The sequence below is a fragment of the Podarcis cretensis genome, assembly GCF_951804945.1.
Source record: "Podarcis cretensis genome assembly, chromosome: 8".
NCBI classification, from domain to species: domain Eukaryota; kingdom Metazoa; phylum Chordata; class Lepidosauria; order Squamata; family Lacertidae; genus Podarcis; species Podarcis cretensis.
Window position 1 is genome coordinate 85,990,953 of NC_137177.1, and position 20,959 is coordinate 86,011,911.

The 20,959-nt window shown below is 48.7% G+C and overlaps 1 protein-coding gene across 1 annotated transcript in view; it reads right to left on the minus strand.

Moving 5' to 3' along the window:
• Nucleotides 1–20,959, minus strand: part of SH2B3 (SH2B adaptor protein 3) — a 79,401-nt gene that overhangs the window by 52,091 nt on the left and 6,351 nt on the right. The window contains exon 2 of the mRNA XM_079987688.1: nt 10,306–11,088. Within this exon, the coding sequence (XP_079843814.1) occupies nt 10,306–11,088 (783 nt within the window). The remainder of the gene's footprint in view (nt 1–10,305; nt 11,089–20,959) is intronic.

The following is a 20,959-nucleotide window of genomic DNA, read 5'->3' on the forward strand; positions in this document are numbered from 1 at the left end:
ATATATACTGAACACTGGCACAAGCCGTCTCTATAAATGTCCAAGCGTTTGTGCGATGGAGTGTACTGTTGTTGTTGTTGTTGTTTCAATTTATATACTGCCCTTTATCAAAAGATCTCAGGGTGGTGTACCGCAATAGAAACACATTAAAAACTTCCATGATAAAAAACTTAATTAAAAACATACTGGCAGGCAGCCTAATGGTAAAATAATCACCATAATAACTCTTTTCCCACACACTTTCACAGGCCATAGATTACTTAATTGCCATAGGTCTGGGTAAAGAGGAATGTTTTCCCTGGCATCTAAAAATGTGTAATGACGGTGCCAGGCAAGCCTTTCTGGGGAGAGCATTCCACAGTTGGGGAGCCACCACCGACAAGGCCTGTTCTCTTGTTGCCACCCTCCGAACCTCTCTAGGAGTGGGGACATAGAGAAGGGCCTCAGATGACAAGCGCAGGATCTGGGTCGTTTCATATGGGGAGAGGTGGCCCTTAAGGTATTGAGGTATTGTTGACATGTACACGGATTGCATGTTTGCTGCATGTAACAGGCAAAACCCCTATTACCTTCTGTGACTACTCTTCCAGGATCTCAGGTAGAGAAAGACTTCCTGGGCTGGAGATGCTTTATTGCCGTTCAGCTGACAGAGCAGAGGCAAGCAGGAGCAAGGACTGGGGAGAGTCCTGAGGGCCGGAGAGTGTTGCCTCAAGGGCCACATGTTTGCCCAAGTTGCCAGGAGCTCCCTATCCCTGCAATAGCCATAGTGATTGGGGGGGGGTAAGGACGTTCCTTCCTGACCCCCACACCGCACATGGTGCTAAACACAGCACAAAGAGCACATCCTCTCTTCCCGAAGCCTTCTCCTGCCGTAACATCTGGTTGAAATAAAATGACTACAGATGCTTCCGTTGGAAGTACCAATTTTCATGGGATTTTTCAGCTTGGCTGTAAATACTGTATTGCTCTGGGCTGGAACCTGGCAGAGTAGTCGAGTCAGCTCTCAAAGGAGAAAACAGCCCCCACCCACCCTGAAAAATGCTTTCCTAGAATTATTGGTTCTAGTATCCTTTCAGCTTGCCATCTATCACCTGCGGCCAGGGGATGCCCAAGGGAGAAGCTCGATGGCACAGAATTTGCCAATTCTTCTCCTTTTGAGGCACCCAATTTTTAGGCCAAGTCCCCCTCCTGCGTTGAAATCTGGGCTTTAGTCTCTCTATTTCTGGATTCTCCCCCAACACCATGTCCAAAACCATTTCATGAGCATCGTGTTCCAAGAGCTGGATTTGCTAGATGAAAGCAAACATTGCTTTGCATGGCACGTTAAATTAAGAGGGGAAAGGAAAAAGAAAAAGTTTGCCGAACCTCAACTGTGAGGCAAAAGGAGTGCTAAAAGTTCTGCCAAAAGTCAGAGTATCTGCTCCTTGAGCTCAACACACACACACACACTGCAAACAGAAAAGCACACCATATAAACATTGTCATGCATGCCATTCTTGACACTTGCTCCTTTGCCCAGTAGCCAGCTGGCACCTCAAATGCCCTGAAGGACCTGGCAGGAGAGACAAAGTGTGAAAATCTCCAAGTGATGCTGTGGAAATGGATAAAACCATCAGAAAGAATAAATCAACACATCCTTTTACCGGTAAGAAACATGTCGCAATCTGGAATACAGTATTTGTGTGTGTGCACAAGAAGTATTGAACCAACAGCAGGATGGCAGCCAATAAGGTGACGCTCGATCCTAGCAAGACAGAAGCTCAGTGGGTGGATCACCCACTGACTCTGCTCTGGAGAGATCCACATTCCCCCAGTCTGGAGTTGAAGTGCCTTTCACCAGCTGCGAAGTCTCTGGGACATTACTATCTTGGCCGCAGTGATATGAACCCTGGTTCTCTTTTGGCAATACATTCTATGCTGTGCTTCCCTTGAAGACAATTTGGAAACTATTAGAATCCTAGAACTGCAGAGCTAGAAGGGACCACAGAGGTCATCCAGCCCAACCCCCAAAATGCAGGAATCTTTGGCTCAATGCGGGGCTCAAACCCACAACCCTGAGATTAAGAGTAAGGGATATCTCTCCCGACTGAGCTATCCTCCTCTGCTACACCTAGCAGAGACTGCAGGTGCAAGGTTTCTGGGCACTAAAAGTACTTACCGTATTTTTCGCTCCATAAGATGCACTTTTTTCTTCCTAAAAAGTAAGGGGAAATGTCTGTGCGTCTTATGGAGCGAAAGTGTGGTCCCTGGAGCCGAATTGCCCAGGGGCAAAAAGCAGATCATGCTTTTTTTTAAAAAAAAAAAAAAAGAGGGAAGTCGGTGTTGAAACAAAGCCGCTGATCGGCAAGTGATCGGGAAGGAGATAAGGGATGCTAGCAATAAAGTAGGCCGCCTGGGAGGGGGGAGGTAAAGACAGCGAACTTGCAAGGAGAGGAGACAGGAAGACTAAAGCAATGAGGAGAGAAATTAGAAGAAAAGGAGGAGCAAAAAACTGCTCTAGCTAAGGAAAAGATACTAAGGCAAACAAGAGGGAAGGGGGTGCTGAAAGGAAGCAGCTGATCGGTAAGCGATCAGGAGGGAGATAAGGGACGCTAGAGATAAAAGAGGCTGCTTGAGGGGGGGGGAGGTAAAAGCCCATAGATCCTCAGGAGTTTTGCATTAGGTCACTCCAAATTCACCATCAGATCACATAGCATGTCCATGGCTACAGCCTGCACCAAAAAAAATCACACATCCACTGTTGAATGGGGCCACAATGCTGCAAAAACGTGGTTATAAAGCATGGATCCACAAGGATTCTCAGGATTTTTGCATCGGGCTACCCCAAACTCACCGTCAGATCACATGTCTTGAACCACAAAAATCCACTGTTTTGTTCAGAATATTTTTTTTCTTGTTTTCCTCCTCTAAAAACTAGGTGCATCTTATGGAGAGAAAAATGCGCTAATTGGCTTCCAAATTTACTTGCCAGCCCAACTCAAGGTAATGGCTCTGAAAGCCCTATGTGACATTGCCCCAGGTACAGTACCTAATGGAACACCTGCCGAGATTCAGAGGTCATCTGATGATGCCCTTCATCAGGTCCTCTCACTAACAGCGATGACACATTTTTAGCTGGGATTCCCTCCCCAAAGAAGACTGCCCAGAGTCCATTCTGCCATCCTTTCATGACCAGGCAAAATTGTTCTCATTCTCTCAGGCTTCTTAAGGGATTCTAGATCTATCTGAAGTTTTAACTGGGGTTTTCTTCTAATTACTTTTCACATTAATTGCCTTTTGATTTTTAAACATGACATTTCTTTGTGAACCGCCCTGGGATCTTTGTTGTTGAGTGAACAGTGGTATATAAATCTCCTAAACGAAATAAAAATAAAGAAAGGTGGAATCTACATACATATAAAAAAAAGTTCTGAAAATGCTTCTTTTTTTAAAAAAAAAAAGTTTTTAAGAATACAGTGGTATACCTTGGTTTACAACCATAATCCGCTCCGGAGGTCCATTTGTAAACCAAAACAGGTTGTAACCCAAGGCGTGCTTTCACCAATGGGGCCTCCCCAAAAAAATTGTTCATAATCCAAAAAAAAAGGGGTTGTAATAATAAAAAAAAAGCTGCAAACTGGGACATGCACTTCCGGGTTTGACATGTTTGTAATCCAAAACATATGCAAACCAAGGTACCACTGTGCCTTGAATTTTCCATAAGGCTCACCATCGCTATCTAGGGTCCCACTGTATATTGTACTTGAAACACGCTTAAAACATTTTATTTGCAGCTGAGACCAAAGATAGGTCTTGATGTGACCGAGAGACAGAACCCAGGGAAAGGATCTAGATCAGAGCCAGTTTAGGAATAGCAAAACTAGCATCACTTGCAGGCTTGAGTCTGTGCTAGATGCTAGGAGCTGCTGATGCAACAGTTTTCTCTTAACACCCCTGCCCGCTTTATAATTTCTGTGGGGCAAAGTTAACATGCACAGTTGGCAGTCGGGGGGGGGGGCAGAAGGAGGAATCTGCCCCCATTCCCTGCACTAGCTAGTCTGAAATATACCTCTGCTCCACCCAGAGACCAGGCTTGCTCTTAAAGATTACCAAAGGTTGAAAGTGGATTGATTGGGGAGGGGGGGGGGTCGAGAACCTTGGCATGTTATCAAATCACCTATACTCCTAGCTGCAATCCAAGCCATGCACTCCAAGCTCCTCCGGTCTACCTTGGAAGAGACGGGGCCTTCTCAGTGGTGGCTCCACCCCTTTGGAATTCCCTCCACCCTAGCGAGAAACATGGAAGGTCCTTGTCACGGCCGGCTTTTATGAGAACTCTTAAAGCCTTTAAAAATAAAATCCCAATCCTATGTTAAAGGGAGGGGGAAAAAAAGGTTTTGCTGCTGATCTGTTTGTGGTTTTTGAAAATGGCAAATTTGCTGTATTTAACTTGGGATCTTCTGATGCTTCTAAGCTTCGTTTTAAAAATATTTGCCCCCCCTGGAAACTGCCTGGGCATGGGCAATGTACCCTGAGGGGAGAGCACAGAAATCCGTTTAACAAATAAACATATACTAAAAGCTGTTAATTAATAACTAGTAGCTCTTGTTTAATAAGAATTACGAGCCGGTGCAGTGCAGTGCCAGACTAGGGACCTGGGAGCCCAGGGTTCAAATATTACCACCTGGTCACAGAGCTCTGTCTTGCAGAATCTTCGCCTAGCCTACCTCAAAGGGTTGTTGTGGGAATTAAACGAAGAGGTTTAAAACGTGCTTGTCGCCTTCAGCTCCTTGGAGGACAAGGTGGAATATGAATGCAATAATAAACTAATGAATTCGATGCAGACAAAGCAGCATTTATGCACTGGGGGTTTGGCAGGAATCTCTTGAAATGCCCCGGAGCCCCCCGGCACAAGAAATCACTTAGATTTGCGGCAAATCTAAGAAGTAACCCCCGTGCCCTCTTTTTTAAAAACAACAACAACAGCAGCACTTAATACTTATTCCCTCACAGATTTGTAACTTAAGGGCAAACGCAGACTGCCTTCCCCTTTCTTGCAGGGGCTGTGGGGGAGCTGCAGTGTGCAGAAAATATTCTCTCATTAAAGGAAGGCCAAAAGCTGCATGAGGAGAATGTTATGTTGTTGAGTCCTCCGGAAGACACTCGCATCCGACACGGCCCCACAGAGCTATATTTAGTTCCTGAAGGGCTGGGGGGTTGGGGAGAGAGGAGAGCGAACGCCAAACACCAAATCCTTTGGCGAGCCTACGTGAGTTTAAATTCAATCCCCGTCCTCAGCTCTCTATTAATTGCCGGCCTCTGTGCGCCGGATGAATAGATTCCTGTTTTAACATGGGATGGGGGGGGGGCCGCTTTGAAGGCATGGAAGAGAGGAGGAAGAGGAGGAAAGCAAATTTCTCCTCTGCAAAAAAAAAAGAAGACAATTCTTATTACTGATGGCCTTTACTACCTTCATTGTGACCTGCGCTTACAAAATTTTCCAGGCGAAAAGGCTTTCGCCATTCACAAACCTTCCTTTGGGGCAGCAGCCAGGATCGAGTGCGCAAACATGCGTGCGCACACACACACACACACCCCAAAAGAGATGGAAAGAGCATTTACTCTCGGCCGGCTCATCCAAGGACGCTGGCTTTCAGCCCTTAGCTCCCATGAGATATGCAGGGGCCAAATTTTTGCAGACATGTAAAAGCAGCTCTACTTGCCAAAGGAGGGGAGCTGCTATCTGTTGATTCCATCCCAACAAGGCAACCAAACTGTCAGAGGCACCCCCCCACCGCAACTTGCCCCCATCTCTGTTGTATTTTAATATTCTGTTGAAAGCCGCCCAGAGTGGCTGGGGAAACCCAGCCAGATGGGCGGGGTATAAATAATAAATTATTATTACAGTGGTACCTCGGGTTAAAGTTATGGTTTTCCCAGTAGTGATGTATGGACGTGAGAGCTGGACCATAAAGAAGGCTGATCGCCGAAGAATTGATGTTTTTGAGTTATGGTGCTGGAGGAGACTCTTGAGAGTCCCATGGACTGCAAGAAGATCAAACCTCTCCATTCTGAAGGAAATCAGCCCTGAGTGCTCACTGGAAGCACAGATCCTGAAGCTGAGGCTCCAGTACTTTGGCCACCTCATGAGAAGAGAAGACTCCCTGGAAAAGACCCTGATGTTGGGAAAGATGGAGGGCACAAGGAGAAGGGGACGACAGAGGACGAGGTGGTTGGACAGTGTTCTCGAAGCTACCAACATGAATTTGACCAAACTGCGGGAGGCAGTGGAAGACAGGAGTGCCTGGTGTGCTCTGGTCCAGGGGGTCACGAAGAGTCGGACACGACTAAACGACTAAACAACACCCCGGGTTAAATACTTAATTCGTTCTGGAGGTCTGTTCTTAACCTGAAGCACCACTTTAGCCGCCACCATGCGATTTCTGTTCTCATCCTGAAGCAAAGTTCTTAACCTGAAGCACTATTTCTGGGTTAGCGGAGTCTGTAACCTGAAGCGTATGTAACCCGAGGTACCACTGTATCATTATCATCATCATCATCATCATCATCATCATCATCATCTCTGGGTTAAATCTCTCAAAGGGAAAAGGGATGGAAGGGCCTGTCAGTTTCAGGTTATCTTAGTTTCTCATTTTCCCCAGTTTTAAAGACTTGTAGAGTTGAAAGGGACCTTCGAGGGTCATCTAGCCCAACCCCTGCAATGCAGGAATCTCAGCTAAAGCATCCATGACAAACGACCGTCCAACTTCTGTTTAAAAACCTCCAAGGAAGGAAAGTCCACAACCCCCCGAGGGAGTCCGTTCCACTGTTGAACAGCTCTTATAGCCAGTTCTCCACATTTCTGCAATCAGATAATCACGAAAATCAGTACGCATTTTAGTGCAAGTTTCTCCCAAGGAACACATCATTTGTTTGTTTGCAAAGATACTTATATCCGGCTAATTTATAAAGAAAATATCAAAGTGGTTCACAACAACTGCACACAGAACCATGCAATAAAAGCCACATTAAAAAGTTGAAATCAGAAATCAGATATTGTGGAAAGAGGAATTCCTAATTGCCTGCATAGGCCTGACAGAATAGAAAAGGTTTCAGTTTTGATGAATGTAGACATTTTTGCAAGCACTTTCCCCTAATATATTTTCACAAATGTATGCATTGTTTTAAAAACACTTTACATTTCCCCCCTAAGATATGCAGTTTTGTAAACATTGGCTGGGTAGAGAACTAACATTGGGGCAAGGGTGAATTTCAAAGGATAGTTGCCTTTTGGTTTGCAAGTTCTTTTGGAATCAATGTGAACTGAAGTGTTGGGGTTTAGGAAGGAGGCACGAGGTTTTCACAGGGTCCTCGAGCCCTCTGACCTCCTTCGCAAAGCTGGGGTGCACTGACTAGGCTTGGGGAAGGAAGCATGAGAACTCCAGGGCCTTGTCAGAGCCTTCCAAGAGCCAGTGTGGTGTGGTGGTTAAGAGCGGTAGACTCGTAATCTGGTGAACTGGGTTCAATTCCCTGCTCCTCTACATGCAGCTGCTGGGTGATCTTGGGCCAGCCACACTTCTATGAAGTCTCTCAGCCTCACTCACCTCACAGAGTGTTTGTTGTGGGGGAGGAAGGGAAAGGAGATTGTTAGCTGCTTTGAGACTCCTTAAAGGTAAAGGGACCCCTGACCATTAGGTTCAGTCGTAGCCGACTCTGGTGTTGCAGCGCTCATCTCCCTTTATTGGTCGTGGGAGCCGGCGTACAGCTTCCGGGTCATGTGGCCAGCATGACTAAGCCGCTTCTGGCAAACCAGAGCAGCGCACGGAAACGCCGTTTACCTTCCCACCAGAGTGGTACCTATTTATCTACTTGCACTTTGATGTGCTTTCGAACTGCTAGGTGGGCAGGAGCTGGGACCGAACGACGAGAGCTCACCCCGTCGCGGGGATTCAAACCACCGACCTGATCGGCAAGTCCTAGGCTCTGTGGTTTAACCCACCCGCATCCCTTTGAGACTCCTTAGGGTAGCGATAAAGCAGGATATAAAATCCAAACTCTTCTTCTTCTTCCTTCTCAAAGTCCAACACAGCATTTACCTGGCTTTGGGAAGGGAGGACAAGGGCTGGGGGGGGGGGCATCGTAAGTTGCAGAGGGCCATGCATTGGACCACCCTCGTCTAAAGTCTTTAATGAAATACGGCCAACGTACCTGTGTGCCCATCTCTCTATCCCTTGCGCTGGTGCTGCTAGGGACACAGGGAAAACCTGGCCAGAGATTCGCCAATAAAGGCCAGCTGCACCTTCTGCTACCTGCTGCACGGCTGGAAGTTGTGAGGTGCTAGGAATTTGGCAAATACTGAATCTTGGTATACAGTCGTACCTTGGAAGTCGAACGGAATCCGTTCTGGAAATCTGTTTGACTTCCAAAACGTTCAGAAACCAAAGCGCGGCTTCTGATTGGCTGCAGAAAACGTCCTATCGGACGTTTGGCTTCCAAAAATAGTTCACAAACCAGAACAGTCACTTCCGGGTTTGCGGCGTTTGGGAGGCAAAATGTTCGAGAACTAAGCTGTTTGAAAACAAAGGTACGACTGTACTTGATTCTGTGTGGTAGCATTGGCAGAAAAACTGACATATGAGCAGCACAGGGAAAATCTGATTGTTTATCACTCTGTAGCTCCTGGTAGCCATTCACAGGCTATAAGAGACGAAGATCATGGAAGAAAACCACCAAACACACATGGAGGGATGTGGGAGACCTTTTGGAATAAGCTGATGGACTCTGATTCTAGCATGCATTGCCAGGATTGTATGTTTGCCAAGCCAAATATTACATTATGTTGATCTTTATGCTTTTTTGCAATACTGAAAATAAATAAAAACATTTATAAACAACAACAACAACTGTGGGCTGTGTAAATAACAAATTCCTTTTATCTGGCTCCTCCAACATTCGGCATCACCGGGTGTCAACAAATTCCTGTGTTGCGACAGGATGAAAACTCTCCTCGGCCTATTTTCTCCATAAACCTCTGTAATGGCGGCTCAGATTTTCCTTTTCTCGAAACTAAAACGTCTCCAAGTCTGCGACCTTTCTTTATAGGGGAGTCACACCACCCCCTTGCTCATTTTTGGTTTGGCGAGACACATCCCAATTAAAATCAAAGCACCCCCAAACTTCCTTGCAGTTGCAAAACTGCACCGAAAGCGGGATTGCATTTTGCAGCCTCAAAACCACCATGAATGCACAACTGAAAAAGGGCCTGGTGGGGGAGGCGATGTCTACCCCACATCTAAGCTTAGACCCCAGCTCAGTTTCACTTTCAGTAAACCCACCTCCCTTGGGGAAAATGATGATCACTACTTTCACTAGGGCAAACACCATTTAACCAGGTCCTTCTCACCAGTCTAGAAAACGTAAACAACAACAACACCATTCTAGTAGAAGATTCACACAAAAATGGGTCTCCTTTCCCACACGCAAAGTGCCAGCACGACAACAAACCATTTGGACAGATACCTTCCCATGCCAAGCCGTGACAATGGACCTGCTCTTGATTAGCTGCTCCTTCCCTGTGAATTTCTCTAAGCACATAGTCATCATTAGGCATAGGCAAACTCCCGCCCTCCAGATGTCTGGGACTACAAATCCCATCATCCCTAGCTAACAGGACCAGTGGTCAGGGATGATGGGAATTGTATAGTGGTGTCCCGCAAGACGAATGCCTCGCAAGGCGAAAAACCCGCTAGACGAAAGGGTTTTCCGTTTTTCAAGGCGCATCGCAAGACGAATTTCTCTATGGGCTTGCTTCGCAAGACAAAAACGTCTTGCGAGTCTTGCAATTTTTTTCGCTCCCGCCCCCTTTTTCTAAGTCGCAAAGCCGCTAATAGCCGCTTAGCCACTTTGCCGCTAAGCCGCTAATAGCGCTAATCCGCTAATAGGGTTGCTTCGCAAGACAAAAAAACCGCAAGACGAAGAGACTCGCGGAACGGATTCTTTTCGTCTTGCGAGGCACCACTGTAGTCCCAAACATCTGGAGGGCTGGAGTTTGTCTTTGCCTAATGTAAAGCAAGCCCTTACCCTCTACTAGCAGTAGGACTCTGGAAATATAATTGTGCGCCGTAGGAAACAGACTAAGCCTCTGGGCAAAAGTGGTGGTTCTTGCCATGAGGATGAATGAAAATGCAGGAAACGACAAATTCTGCTTACTGGAAACAAGGCACAGTTGTGCTTCAGGGCAGCAAACAGCTTCCCCAAGGCAACCAAAACCGCAACAAGCCATTGAGACACAGAGACAGGCCTCCGGGAGCGGCTCCCTTCACTCACCTTGGGGGGATCAAACACCTCCAGGATGTAATCGTCGTTGTCCAAAGCCCCCGCTCTCCGCAAAACCAGCCGGCACCTCTGCCAGCAAGCCCCGCTGTCCATCGTAGCCTCGGTCACCATCCAGTATTTCAGACTGCCCTCTTTCTGAATCTGAGAAGAGGGGTCTTGCGAAAGGGCCCACGGGAAGAACTTCCGGGCAAGGCCAGGCTTTGAAACGGAGTCCAATATCTCCCCTCCTCCAGGGGCCGGCTCCAAGGACCTCCTGCGGAAAAAGCTGCGCCAACTCCTCCTCAAGCGGTCCAGGGAAAAGGGTCTCCTCGCAGCCAAGGGGGAAGGCGTTCCTGCAAGGTTCTCCGAGCTCCAGGCCTTGGTCAGGCCTCGGGGGTGGGCCTCGGGGGCCCTGGCGGCCTGGTCAGCCAGCTCCACTTCGGCTTTGGCCACGACGCTCCCGAGGGAGCCCCCCGGCTGCTTCCGGCCGGTCTCCCGGTAATCCCGCACCCTGCTGAAGGGGAGAATGCGGAACCGGTTCATGGCAAAGCCATACTTCACCTCATTGCGGAAGTACTGCTGGAAAAGGTCGGCGAACTGGAGGGAGAAATTCTCGGCCGCCAGGACTTCGTGCTGCGGGTTCTCACTGACAAAGAGGAGGTACTTGCGGGCCAGCTCTCTGGCGGTGGAGATGGCATGGTGCTCGCAAAACTCATTCCAGCCGCCGGGGTGCGCGGGGTTGCCTGGCGGGGCAGGGAGCCCGTTCATCACAGGGGCCGGAAACATTTGGGGGCACTGCGGAAAAACGAGAACACAACCGCAATAGGAATGAATGGCAAAAGTAGTAATAAGAATAATAATGCCACAGGAGCAACAATGGACTTGAATTCATAGACACTGCAGTGGTACCTCGGGTTACGTACTTACAGTGGTGCCTCGCAAGACGAAATTAATCCGTTCCGCGAGTCCCTTCGTCTAGCGGTTTTTTCGTCTTGCGAAGCAAGCCCATTGACGGCTTAGCGGATTAGCGCTATTAGCGGCTTAGCGGCTTTTAGTGGCTTATCGGCTTAGCGGATCAGCTGATAAGCGGCTTAGCGGCTTAGAAAAAGGGGGGGAAGGGAAAAAAACCCGCAGGAACTCGCAAGACATTTTCGTCTTGCGAAGCAAGCCCATAGGGAAATTCGTTTTGCGAAGCGCCTCCAAAACGGAAAACCCTTTCGTCTAGCGTGTTTTCCGTCTTGCGAGGCGTTCGTCTTGCGGGGCACCACTGTAGTTCGTTCCAGAGGTCCGTTATTAAGCTGAAACTGTTCTTAACCTGAGACACCACCTTAGCAAATGGGGCCTCCCGCCACTGCTGCGCGATTTCTGTTCTCATCCTGAAGCAAAGTTCTTAACCCGAGGTACTATTTCTGGGTTAGCGGAGTCTGCAACCTGAAGCGTCTGTAACCTGAAGCGTTTGTAATCTGAGGTACCACTGTATACGGGTCAATTTCAAGAGATTTCCCCTCAGGAGAGTTTCCATTTATTTTATTTATTTCGTAAGATTTACACACTGTCTGATTGCAAAAAGAAGAAGAAAGGAAACTCAAAGTGGTTTACAAAAGCGAGCTGGTTGGTTTCTTGTGTCCCCCAAGAACAAGAACGTCCCTGCATTGTCTTTCAATGACATTTTAAACCCCAAACCTCTTATTTAGCTAGTGAAACTGAGTGGAAACGCTGCCTGGTTAGGATTCGGAGAGATCCAGGTTCCAAGGTCAGCTCAAGGGCAACCGCCCCGACCTGGCCACAGTGAACCATGCGACAGTCATCTCCAGGCTTGACTACTGTAATTCGCTCTACGCGGGGCTGCCCTTGAAGCTGTCCCAGAAACTCCAGCGGGTGCAGAATGCTGCAGCGAGGCTCCTCACGGGGTCTCTGCCATGGGAGCATATTCACCCAGTGCTTTTCCAGCTGCACTGGCTCTCGGTGGAGTACAGGGTCAGATTTAAGGTGCTGCTTTTGACCTTTAAAGCCCTTCACGGCCTAGGACCCTCGTACCTACGGGACCGCCTCTCCCGGTATGCCCCACGGAGAGCCTCAAGGTCTATAAATAGCAACACCCTAGTGGTCCCGGGCCCTAAGGAAGTTAGATTGGCTTCAACCAGAGCCAGGGCCTTTTCAACACTGGCTCTTGACTGGTGGAACGCTCTGCCTCATGAGACCAGGGCCCTGCGGGATCTGATTTCTTTCCGCAGGGCCTGTAAGACAGAGTTGTTCCGCCTGGCCTTTGGCTTAGAATCAGTTTGATTCCCTCCCTCTATTTCTTTTTTCCTTTCCTTCTCCTCCTGCAATGAGGCTACATTTTAATATTTTAATGTTTCAATATTTTAATGTTGTATTTTAATTTTGTTTTTAAGTTGTAATCATTCAACCTGTTTTTATTATTGCTTGTAAGCCGCTCTGAGCCTGGCCTTGGCTGGGGAGGGCGGGGTATAAATAAAAAATTATTATTATTATTATTATTATGGCTCAGCTGGACCTACCTCGCAGGGTTGTTCTGAGGAGAGGGTTAGGGAAGAGACAACACAGCAATACTAAAATGCAATAAATGCATGTGGTTGAAAATGTATAGCCTTAAAAACTGCAATACAGATCCCTGACCATCTATAGGAGAAGGTTGTTCTTGGCTATCAGACTCCACATCTATCCCCCAGAGCAGCCCCCTGACCACCCACACCCCCCAGTTTTGCACACAGGCCAGGTTCTTCCAAAGAAAAGGAATGGACATGCTACGTTTTCAAGTATCTGCTCCACAACCCATACGGGGGGGGGGGTGGCGAACCTTGCACACAGGGGCCACAGGTTGCCCTACAAGCCTCTGGATCTGACCCTCAGGACTTCTCCCCAGGCAAGACGCCCTCCCAAGCAACACCCGCTTGTAGTCCTGGTTTGCATTCTCCTTGAGTGCTTGGACCCGGCTGGGATGCGTCCCTGAACTCTGAAACTGGAACCGTGACTGTTTAATGTGGTATCATAGTGCTCTGAATGAATGCTGTGAGTGTGGTCTTAGTTCCGCACTTTGCAACGGGATGATATCCTGCACTACAGTGCACCTGAGGGTACCAGGCTAGCTTAGCAGGGCGGGCATGCTGTGAGGCATATACCGGTAAGCACTCCTCAGTCCCTCCAGCGCCTCATTAGCAGCCTGAGGCAGGCAACCTCATCTCTACCTAATGGTAGGGCCGGCCCCAGGTTTGTGCAAGGAAGTCCAGCGTTCTCTCAAAGGCCTCTCTCTACACAAAGGCATGGGATTTCGCAGCCCGCTTGGCCCTAGAGCGTGACGCCCTCCCAGCAAGCCCCTCTCCTCATCCTGCAAAAGTGTTTTTATCGTTGCAGCGCACGCCACTCCAAGCAGGAAGTGCGTTCGTTGCCCGCCCCAGTCAGCAGCACATGGGCAGCCTCTCTTCTCAGGCAGGCTCCAGACTTCCTCGAGAAAACCCATGCTTGCAATTTAAAGGCAAACTGACGGGAACGCCTCTCTAGGAAAGTTTGCTGGCAGAGAGAGGGTCCTTTAAATAATAACGATCACAATCCAAGTCTTATAAACGGCAGCGTTCTGCCCACTGCAGAAGTAGCTATGCCAACTTCTGAGTCTAGCTCCATCAACCACTGCCAGACAGGGGCCCCCTGGCACCCCCACTTTCCCCAGGAGGCTGAAAAAGGTTCCCCGCTTCTGATTCACAGCTCGCCCAGATTGCAAGCTTTCTTTAACAATCACACACTCGCAATGGGCTGCTGCACGGAGCACCCAGTGGCTGCATCGGTTGCGATTTCAAATCAGCCGGGAACTTTTCATGGTTTCCAAGGGGGAAAGGGTCAGTCACAAAACGCTGAGCCGTGCGACATTTTGGGAGCACGCCCGGGAAGAGGAAAGCCGCCGGGGTCTGGCATGTGTCCAGAGCAGGCCTGAGTAGCAAGACGTTCCAGGGGTCAGAGTGGGGGACAGGAAGACATAGCAGGCGGCGATCTGAGAAGCAGGGGTCTCGATAATGGGCAAAGCGAGGAGAGAGTTAGCTGCAGCAGGCTGGGAGCTGGAGCAAAGGAGATAGCAGGAATAGGAGGGTCCTTTCTTACGCTGCTGCTGGTGCAGAAACTTCACATGCCCTTGGCCAGAACAAACGCACAGATAGCGACCCCCACAGATACCACGCCACCACGATTCTGGGCGGCCGAACCCCAGGTGGGGCGAGCCACCCGGACCAGAAGAGCTGGCAGAACTTGGAAACCAACGCCAGAAGCCTCCAATCCGCTCCGAATCCGGAACCCAGAAAGGCACGCCAACGTGCTCCGCTGCTGGTCGGGCGCCTGAGCTCTTTGCCCCCCAGCCGGGCCCCCGCCTGCTGGGTCTATCAGCGAGACCAGCCTGCGGATGACTCAGCAACTGCTCTCGCTTCCACACACCAGGCCTCGTGCTTCACCTCCAACTTTCCAGTGGTCACTGGGAAACGGGTGGGGGTAGGGGAGAGAGCGTGGGTAGGTGGGATCCAGCGGTCATAAACAGGAGGAACCCCCAAGCACCACAATACCCCTTGCCCTGCAAAACAACAACAACTGGTCCTCTCTTCCAAAGGAGAGGTGCCATGTTTGGGTTTTCCTTCCCATCGGACAACTACGTATCCGCGCACCTGGATATGGCAGCTTTCTAGAAACTCCTATTTTAAAGCCAGGATTGTCTTAACAACACACTGTAAATAGCCCACCCGGCGGTGGAAACCCCCCCCCCCTTAGTGACACAGCCAAAAATTGCAAAACAGCAAGCGCAATTTCAGGAAGGGGCTTCCCCCGCACTCCAGCGCAGCAGAGAAAGTAAAGGAAGGACCCCGCCCCAAATCGACACAAGATGTGCACTGTTACCTTGCAGGTGGCAATCTGGCACCTGTGGACTTGCTGGCCGGAGGGGGAGGCCCACCCATTTGGGAAGGAAAGCTCCTGGTGCAAAAATGGAGCCGCCCCCCCCCCACTTGTGAGCAGGGAGTTCCCGGTCACGCACTAGGAAGGGCAGCGTTGATGTGTGGCAACGGCAGCCGCGCAACACCGAAATAGAAGCGCTTGGAAGATTCCCCCTTCTGCCAGCCGAATAAAATAAAAAAAACACAATGGCTTTTTCTAGCGAGCACTATAGGAGGAAGTCAACTCCCAACTTCTCCTCCTTTTTAGACTGGGGAAGTTGACGCGCCGCTCAGATGGAGGCAGGGGGAAGCATATTTCATGCTCCTGAAGAGCAGGGAGGTCTGAAGTTCTGGGGCAGTTGGGTTCTCAATGAGAACCCCTCCCTTGGCACACAGAGGCAACACCAGAGTGCATGAAGTAGCAAACATATATACAAAAAACACACACACACACTGTACAGCTGTAGGGCTGCCTGCTCCCCTCGCCAGCCACCCTTCTATTCCCCCCCCCAATTAACCTCCCCTAGAGCCTCCCCTTCTTGCCCCATGCAGTTAGAAATCCTTTGATGGGGGCTGTGTGATGACAGCATTACATTTTAATGTATATAGGAAGATATTCAGAGGCTCACTAATCTTCAGCGGGAGATGTTCTAGGATCTTTGGGAGAGGAAAAGATTTTGAAAGAGCAAAGGCAGAAGAAAGATGAGAGGGAAAAGGAGGAGGACAAGCAGAACCAGAGAAGAGAACCGACAGAAGAGGAGTGTACAGAAGGAAAGAAATTGGCTGCCTGCCTGTACTAACCCCTTGTTTCCACGCTGAGGGAACCCTTTCCACAGAGACGGGTCTGCCACAGAGCATCTTGGCATTGTGGACGGAGATGGGAAGCCACAAAGTGCACACTGGCCAGGCTTGCTATGTGTCGCCATCGCTCTGAGTGCGCCAGCTCCCCAACCCACCTCTGGCTGAGCACGAAACTTGAAACACAAGATGCCCACCGTTCCTGATCTACTCGGAGAACCGCCAACAAACTTCTGGGAAACACCGACCCACCCCCAGAATGCAGCCAACCTGGGCACTGCAAACAACCACATCCAGGAGTCTGTGGCTCACACACTTAGCTGGCTTTCAGCCAACAGATTGGAAAAATAAATGCTGACCTTGCAAGGAAAAGTAGGGAAAGTGTATCGTGGAAGTTCACGACAGGACACTGACATTTTTCTCCAATGTGCAAAGTGTGCGTATGTTCACGCACACACACCTTTTCATAAAAGGCCCCTCACTACTAACAAAAATTCGTCATTACAGTCGTACCTTCGTTTTCGAACAGCTTAGTTCTCAAACGTTTTGGCTCCCGAACGCCGCAAACCTGGAAGTAACTGTTCCGGTTTGCGAACTATTTTTTGAAACCGAATGTCCGACGGGGCTTCCGATTGGCTGCAGGAGGATTCTGTTCGACTTCCAAGGTACGACTGTATTTGTATTGAATTTGGAGAACAGGCAGTACCACTGTTGATCGGTGAAGTATGCCTGTTTCCAGCCTCTCAATCTGCAGGCATTCTACAAAGTCTTTAATATTTTTAACACTGGCCTGTTAATTTTGGTAGCACTAAGAAGCCTTCCAAACCCCTGCCGTTGCTGTTTCTTCTCACCATTTGATAGTCAGAGGTACATTGCCTTGGGCTATGGAGGTTCCATTTAGTTGTCACGGTTAGCGTATCGGACTTGGACACAGGAACCCTGGCTCTGGACGTCTTACAGCCGGAATTGCGAGCCACGGCCCTCTGTATCCATCCTTAATCTTCCTGGCATATGATACCAGCAAGTCACAACAAGAGGCTCTGCAACTTCAAAAAGGCCGAGGCAAAATCCCTCACAGATGATCCTCCTGGATGTTATCCAGATATGGCATCAGCTCCCAGGGGGATGGGCGGAGAAAAGGGAGACGATCTTTCATTTTAACCTGCAACCCACTGAGGACATTCCAGACAAATAAGCCTTTGAGAAACCCCGTCCGTTCTGCTCTCGTATGACCAGAATGAGGGGAGAAAGTTTCTTGGGTGGGGGAAGGCACCAAAATCACAAACCCAACTGCAGAGATTATCCAAAGACCGCTCTTCTTACCCACAAACCTAGTCAACAATAATAAAAACATTTTTTAAAAAGTTTAAAAGTATTGAGCTATAAATAAACTAGCAACAAGCGCAAGTTAAATGAGTTCTAGCATTGTCCCACCCCACTTACATTTATGCACCACAATCCCCACCCACATATGAAGTTTGAAACCAATTACCAATGATGTGGAATGCATAATCCCAGAGGGAGGCACACCCGGTCCCATCCTGGCCCGCTCTGCCCACAGTGACTTTTCCAGCAGGCAGAGAGAACAGAAAGAGGAGATGCTTCACTTGATATATTCCACAATTCACAGAGGGTAAGGCTGTCCGTAGCTATGAGTTGCGATGGTTGTTTCACACCCACCAACATTTCTGCTGTGCTGCGAGACGCAGTGGTAGCCCTTAGCTCAGAGGGCTTTATAAGGAGATGAGGCTAATATGATTGAGGAGGGGGTGGGTCTATTGACCACAGCTCCCATCAGCCCCAGCTAGTAATAAATCAGGTAACTAATAATTCGCTGTGGGTTAAACCACAGAGCCTAGAACTTGCTGATCAGAAGGTTGGCGGTTCGAATCCCTGCAACGGGGTGAGCTCCCGTTGCTCGGTTCCTGCTCCTGCCAACCTAGCAGTTCGAAAGCACGTCAAAGTGCAAGTAGATAAATAGGTACCACTCCGGTGGGAAGGTAAACGGCGTTTCTGTGCGCTGCTCTGGTTCGCCAGAAGCGGCTTAGTCATGCTGGCCACATGACCCGGAAGCTGTACGCCGGCTCTCTCAGCCAATAAAGCGAGATGAGCGCCGCAACCCCAGAGTTGGTCACGACTGGACTTAATGGTCAGGGGTCCCTTTACCTAATAATTTGCTGCCCTTTGGGAATACCCCAAATCAGCTAACCAAGGCTGCTGCCTCACTCAGCTTAATGGTAGGGGCCAGCTTAGCCCAAGAGACATCGTTGTTACGAGTGTGTACCTGGACTCCCAGGTACGCAGCCAGCACTCAGGTGTATATTCTTATGCACACTGCTGAGAGATTTAGGATCTTTCGCTGGAGTTATGATGTGTGCTTGTTTATGGGTGTGTGTCAACAATCTTATGCCCACAGGAAGCTCTCACGCGAAGAAATAAAAAAGGCTTGTTTTATTACAAAAAATAGGAAGAAGCAGGTAGCATATAACAATAGCTAACACACCTTGATTAAGGGGTGGAAGATTCCCTAACTAGTCTAAAAGACTACAGAAGAATGAGCATGACAATTTTGCCATAAACCCACACTATGACGAAGAGAAAAGAAAGTATACCTGTCCTTAAAGCAAACAAGAGGAGTGCTGAATAAGTTCTGTCCTGTTGGAGCTAGGAGAACCCAACTAATATTTGCATCTATTTATATTTAATACCCTTTTTGCCAAGGCATGCCAGGGAAGAGGGGAGCGGGTTGTGAAATTTCTATATTTTCCATAGATCATCTTAGTGAAGAATGGCTGATAGTGAGCGATTACCTGAAACTAGGCGTCTTTGTTTGACATCCTTTACATCACCTTACCATCGTATGGATAGGTGAGGAGCTGAGTACAGTCGTGCCTTGGAAGTCGAACGGAATCCGTTCCGGAAGTCCCTTCGACTTCCAAAATGTTTGGAAACCAAAGCGCGGCTTCCGATTGGCTGCAGGAAGCTCCTGCAGCCAATCGGAAGCCGCAGAAGCCCCGTTGGATGTTTGGGTTCCAAAGAACGTTTGCAAACCGGAACACTTACTTCTGGGTTTGCGGCGTTCAGGAGCCAAAACGTCCGAGGAGGGCCAGATTTAGGTTTGATGAAGGTAATGGGGCCCTTTATATGTCCAGCTGTCTTTTGTCAACAACAAATTGTTGCTGTTTTTTGTATTGAATATATGCTATATGGTAATTTATGGACTTAATAGGTATCTAAAGCCATTTGCCACTGTTGCTGTATGTAGGTTTAATTTTTTTATCGTATATTTTGGGAATGTACATCCAGTTTTTTTCCCTTTAATTTTGGGGGGGCCTCCGAGAAAGTGGGGCCCTAAACTATAGCTTGTTTAGCTTATACAGCCATACCTTTTTTTTTTTTAAGCGTTTATTAATTTTCCAATAAAAACATCCAATTAACATATCAAATCAAATCTATACCTCAGGTTGAAGTTGCTTCAGGTTGAGTGCTTTCGGGTTGCGCTCCGCAGCGACCCGGAAGTAACAGAACGCATTACTTCCGGGTTTTGCCGCTCGCGCATGCGCAGATGGTCAAAATGGCGCCACGCGCATGTGCGGAAGCAGCGAATTGCAACCTGCGCATGCGCAGACGCGGGTTGCGTTTGCTTCAGGGTGCGAATGGGGCTCCGGAACGGATCCTGTTCGCATCCTGAGGTACCACTGTACGTAAATCCAGCACTATGTCCGAGTACCAAGGCGTTTGGGAGCCAAGGTACGACTGTATTTACCTGACAGCTAAATTTGCATGCGTTAATCATTAAATCAGATGTGTGTGGATATTCCTGAATCCCTTTCAGCAGGGGGCTGGAATCTGGCTGGTTCCATAGTCACCAAAACTCATCCTGGAGGATCTCATGTCGTATTAGAGTTATTTCAATCTTATGCCATGACCTACAGAGATAAACCATATCATAAATTCAGTTTCACGCACACTGCCTTACACTGTGGCTTCTTGCTCTATAATGAGACTCTGCTTTCTGGGAACAGGCCGGGGGAAAGTTGCTTTGGACAACTGCTCCCATCAGTCCCAGCCAGGAAAGCATCAGACTGTTTCAAAGCAATTCTCCTTTCTCCCTGCCTGCACCCTCGCACTTCCCTCTCTCCGTAGGAGCTTTCAAGGCCTCTTCTCCAGTTTCCTTGACAGCTAATCCTGGCCTCAGGTTGCTGCAATCCCTTGGCACCTGTAGAGGCCAGTCACCTGTACAGGTGGTGTCATCTCAATATGAATATTGTGGGGTGAGGGGGGTAGGATAAATGCTCCAACATGGGGCAGAAATCCTAACTTCAGTGGTCTAATGCAGTGTTTCCCAACCTTGGGTCTCCAGCTGCTGTTGGACTACAATTCCCATCATCCCTGACCATTGGTCTTGCTAGCAAGGGATGATGGGAGTTGTAGTCCAAAAACAGCTGGAGACCCAAGGTTGGGAAACACTGGTCTAATGAACCTTCAGCTCCACTTTTTGCTTATTCAGAAGTGTATTTTCTCACAGAGCATGGCCAAAGCTGGTGTTAAGTGGTTAGGGTGTTGGTCTAGGACCACAAGGGTCCAGGTTCAAATCCGTACTCAGCCACAATGGCCCAGAAAATTGCTTTCCAGGCCTAACCCGCCTCACAGGGTTCTTGATAGGGTGGGTGCGTGGGGGGGGGGGGAACGAACAACACTCCCTATATCTTGGGCCCTAAATTAATTGCAAATTAAAAGAAAAAGTCCCTGCCCTCCAGGAGCTTCCAAACATCAATGGCAGGAACAGAGCGAGATGAGTCAATGCGGCCAAAGATCTGAGAATGAAGAGGTTAGATGAACAGCTTTGTGACTGATACTACTACTACTATTATTATGAAGAGCCAGATTCACTGACCATGTTCTGATTTAATTCTTCTCTTTCTTCACAGCCACTAGGA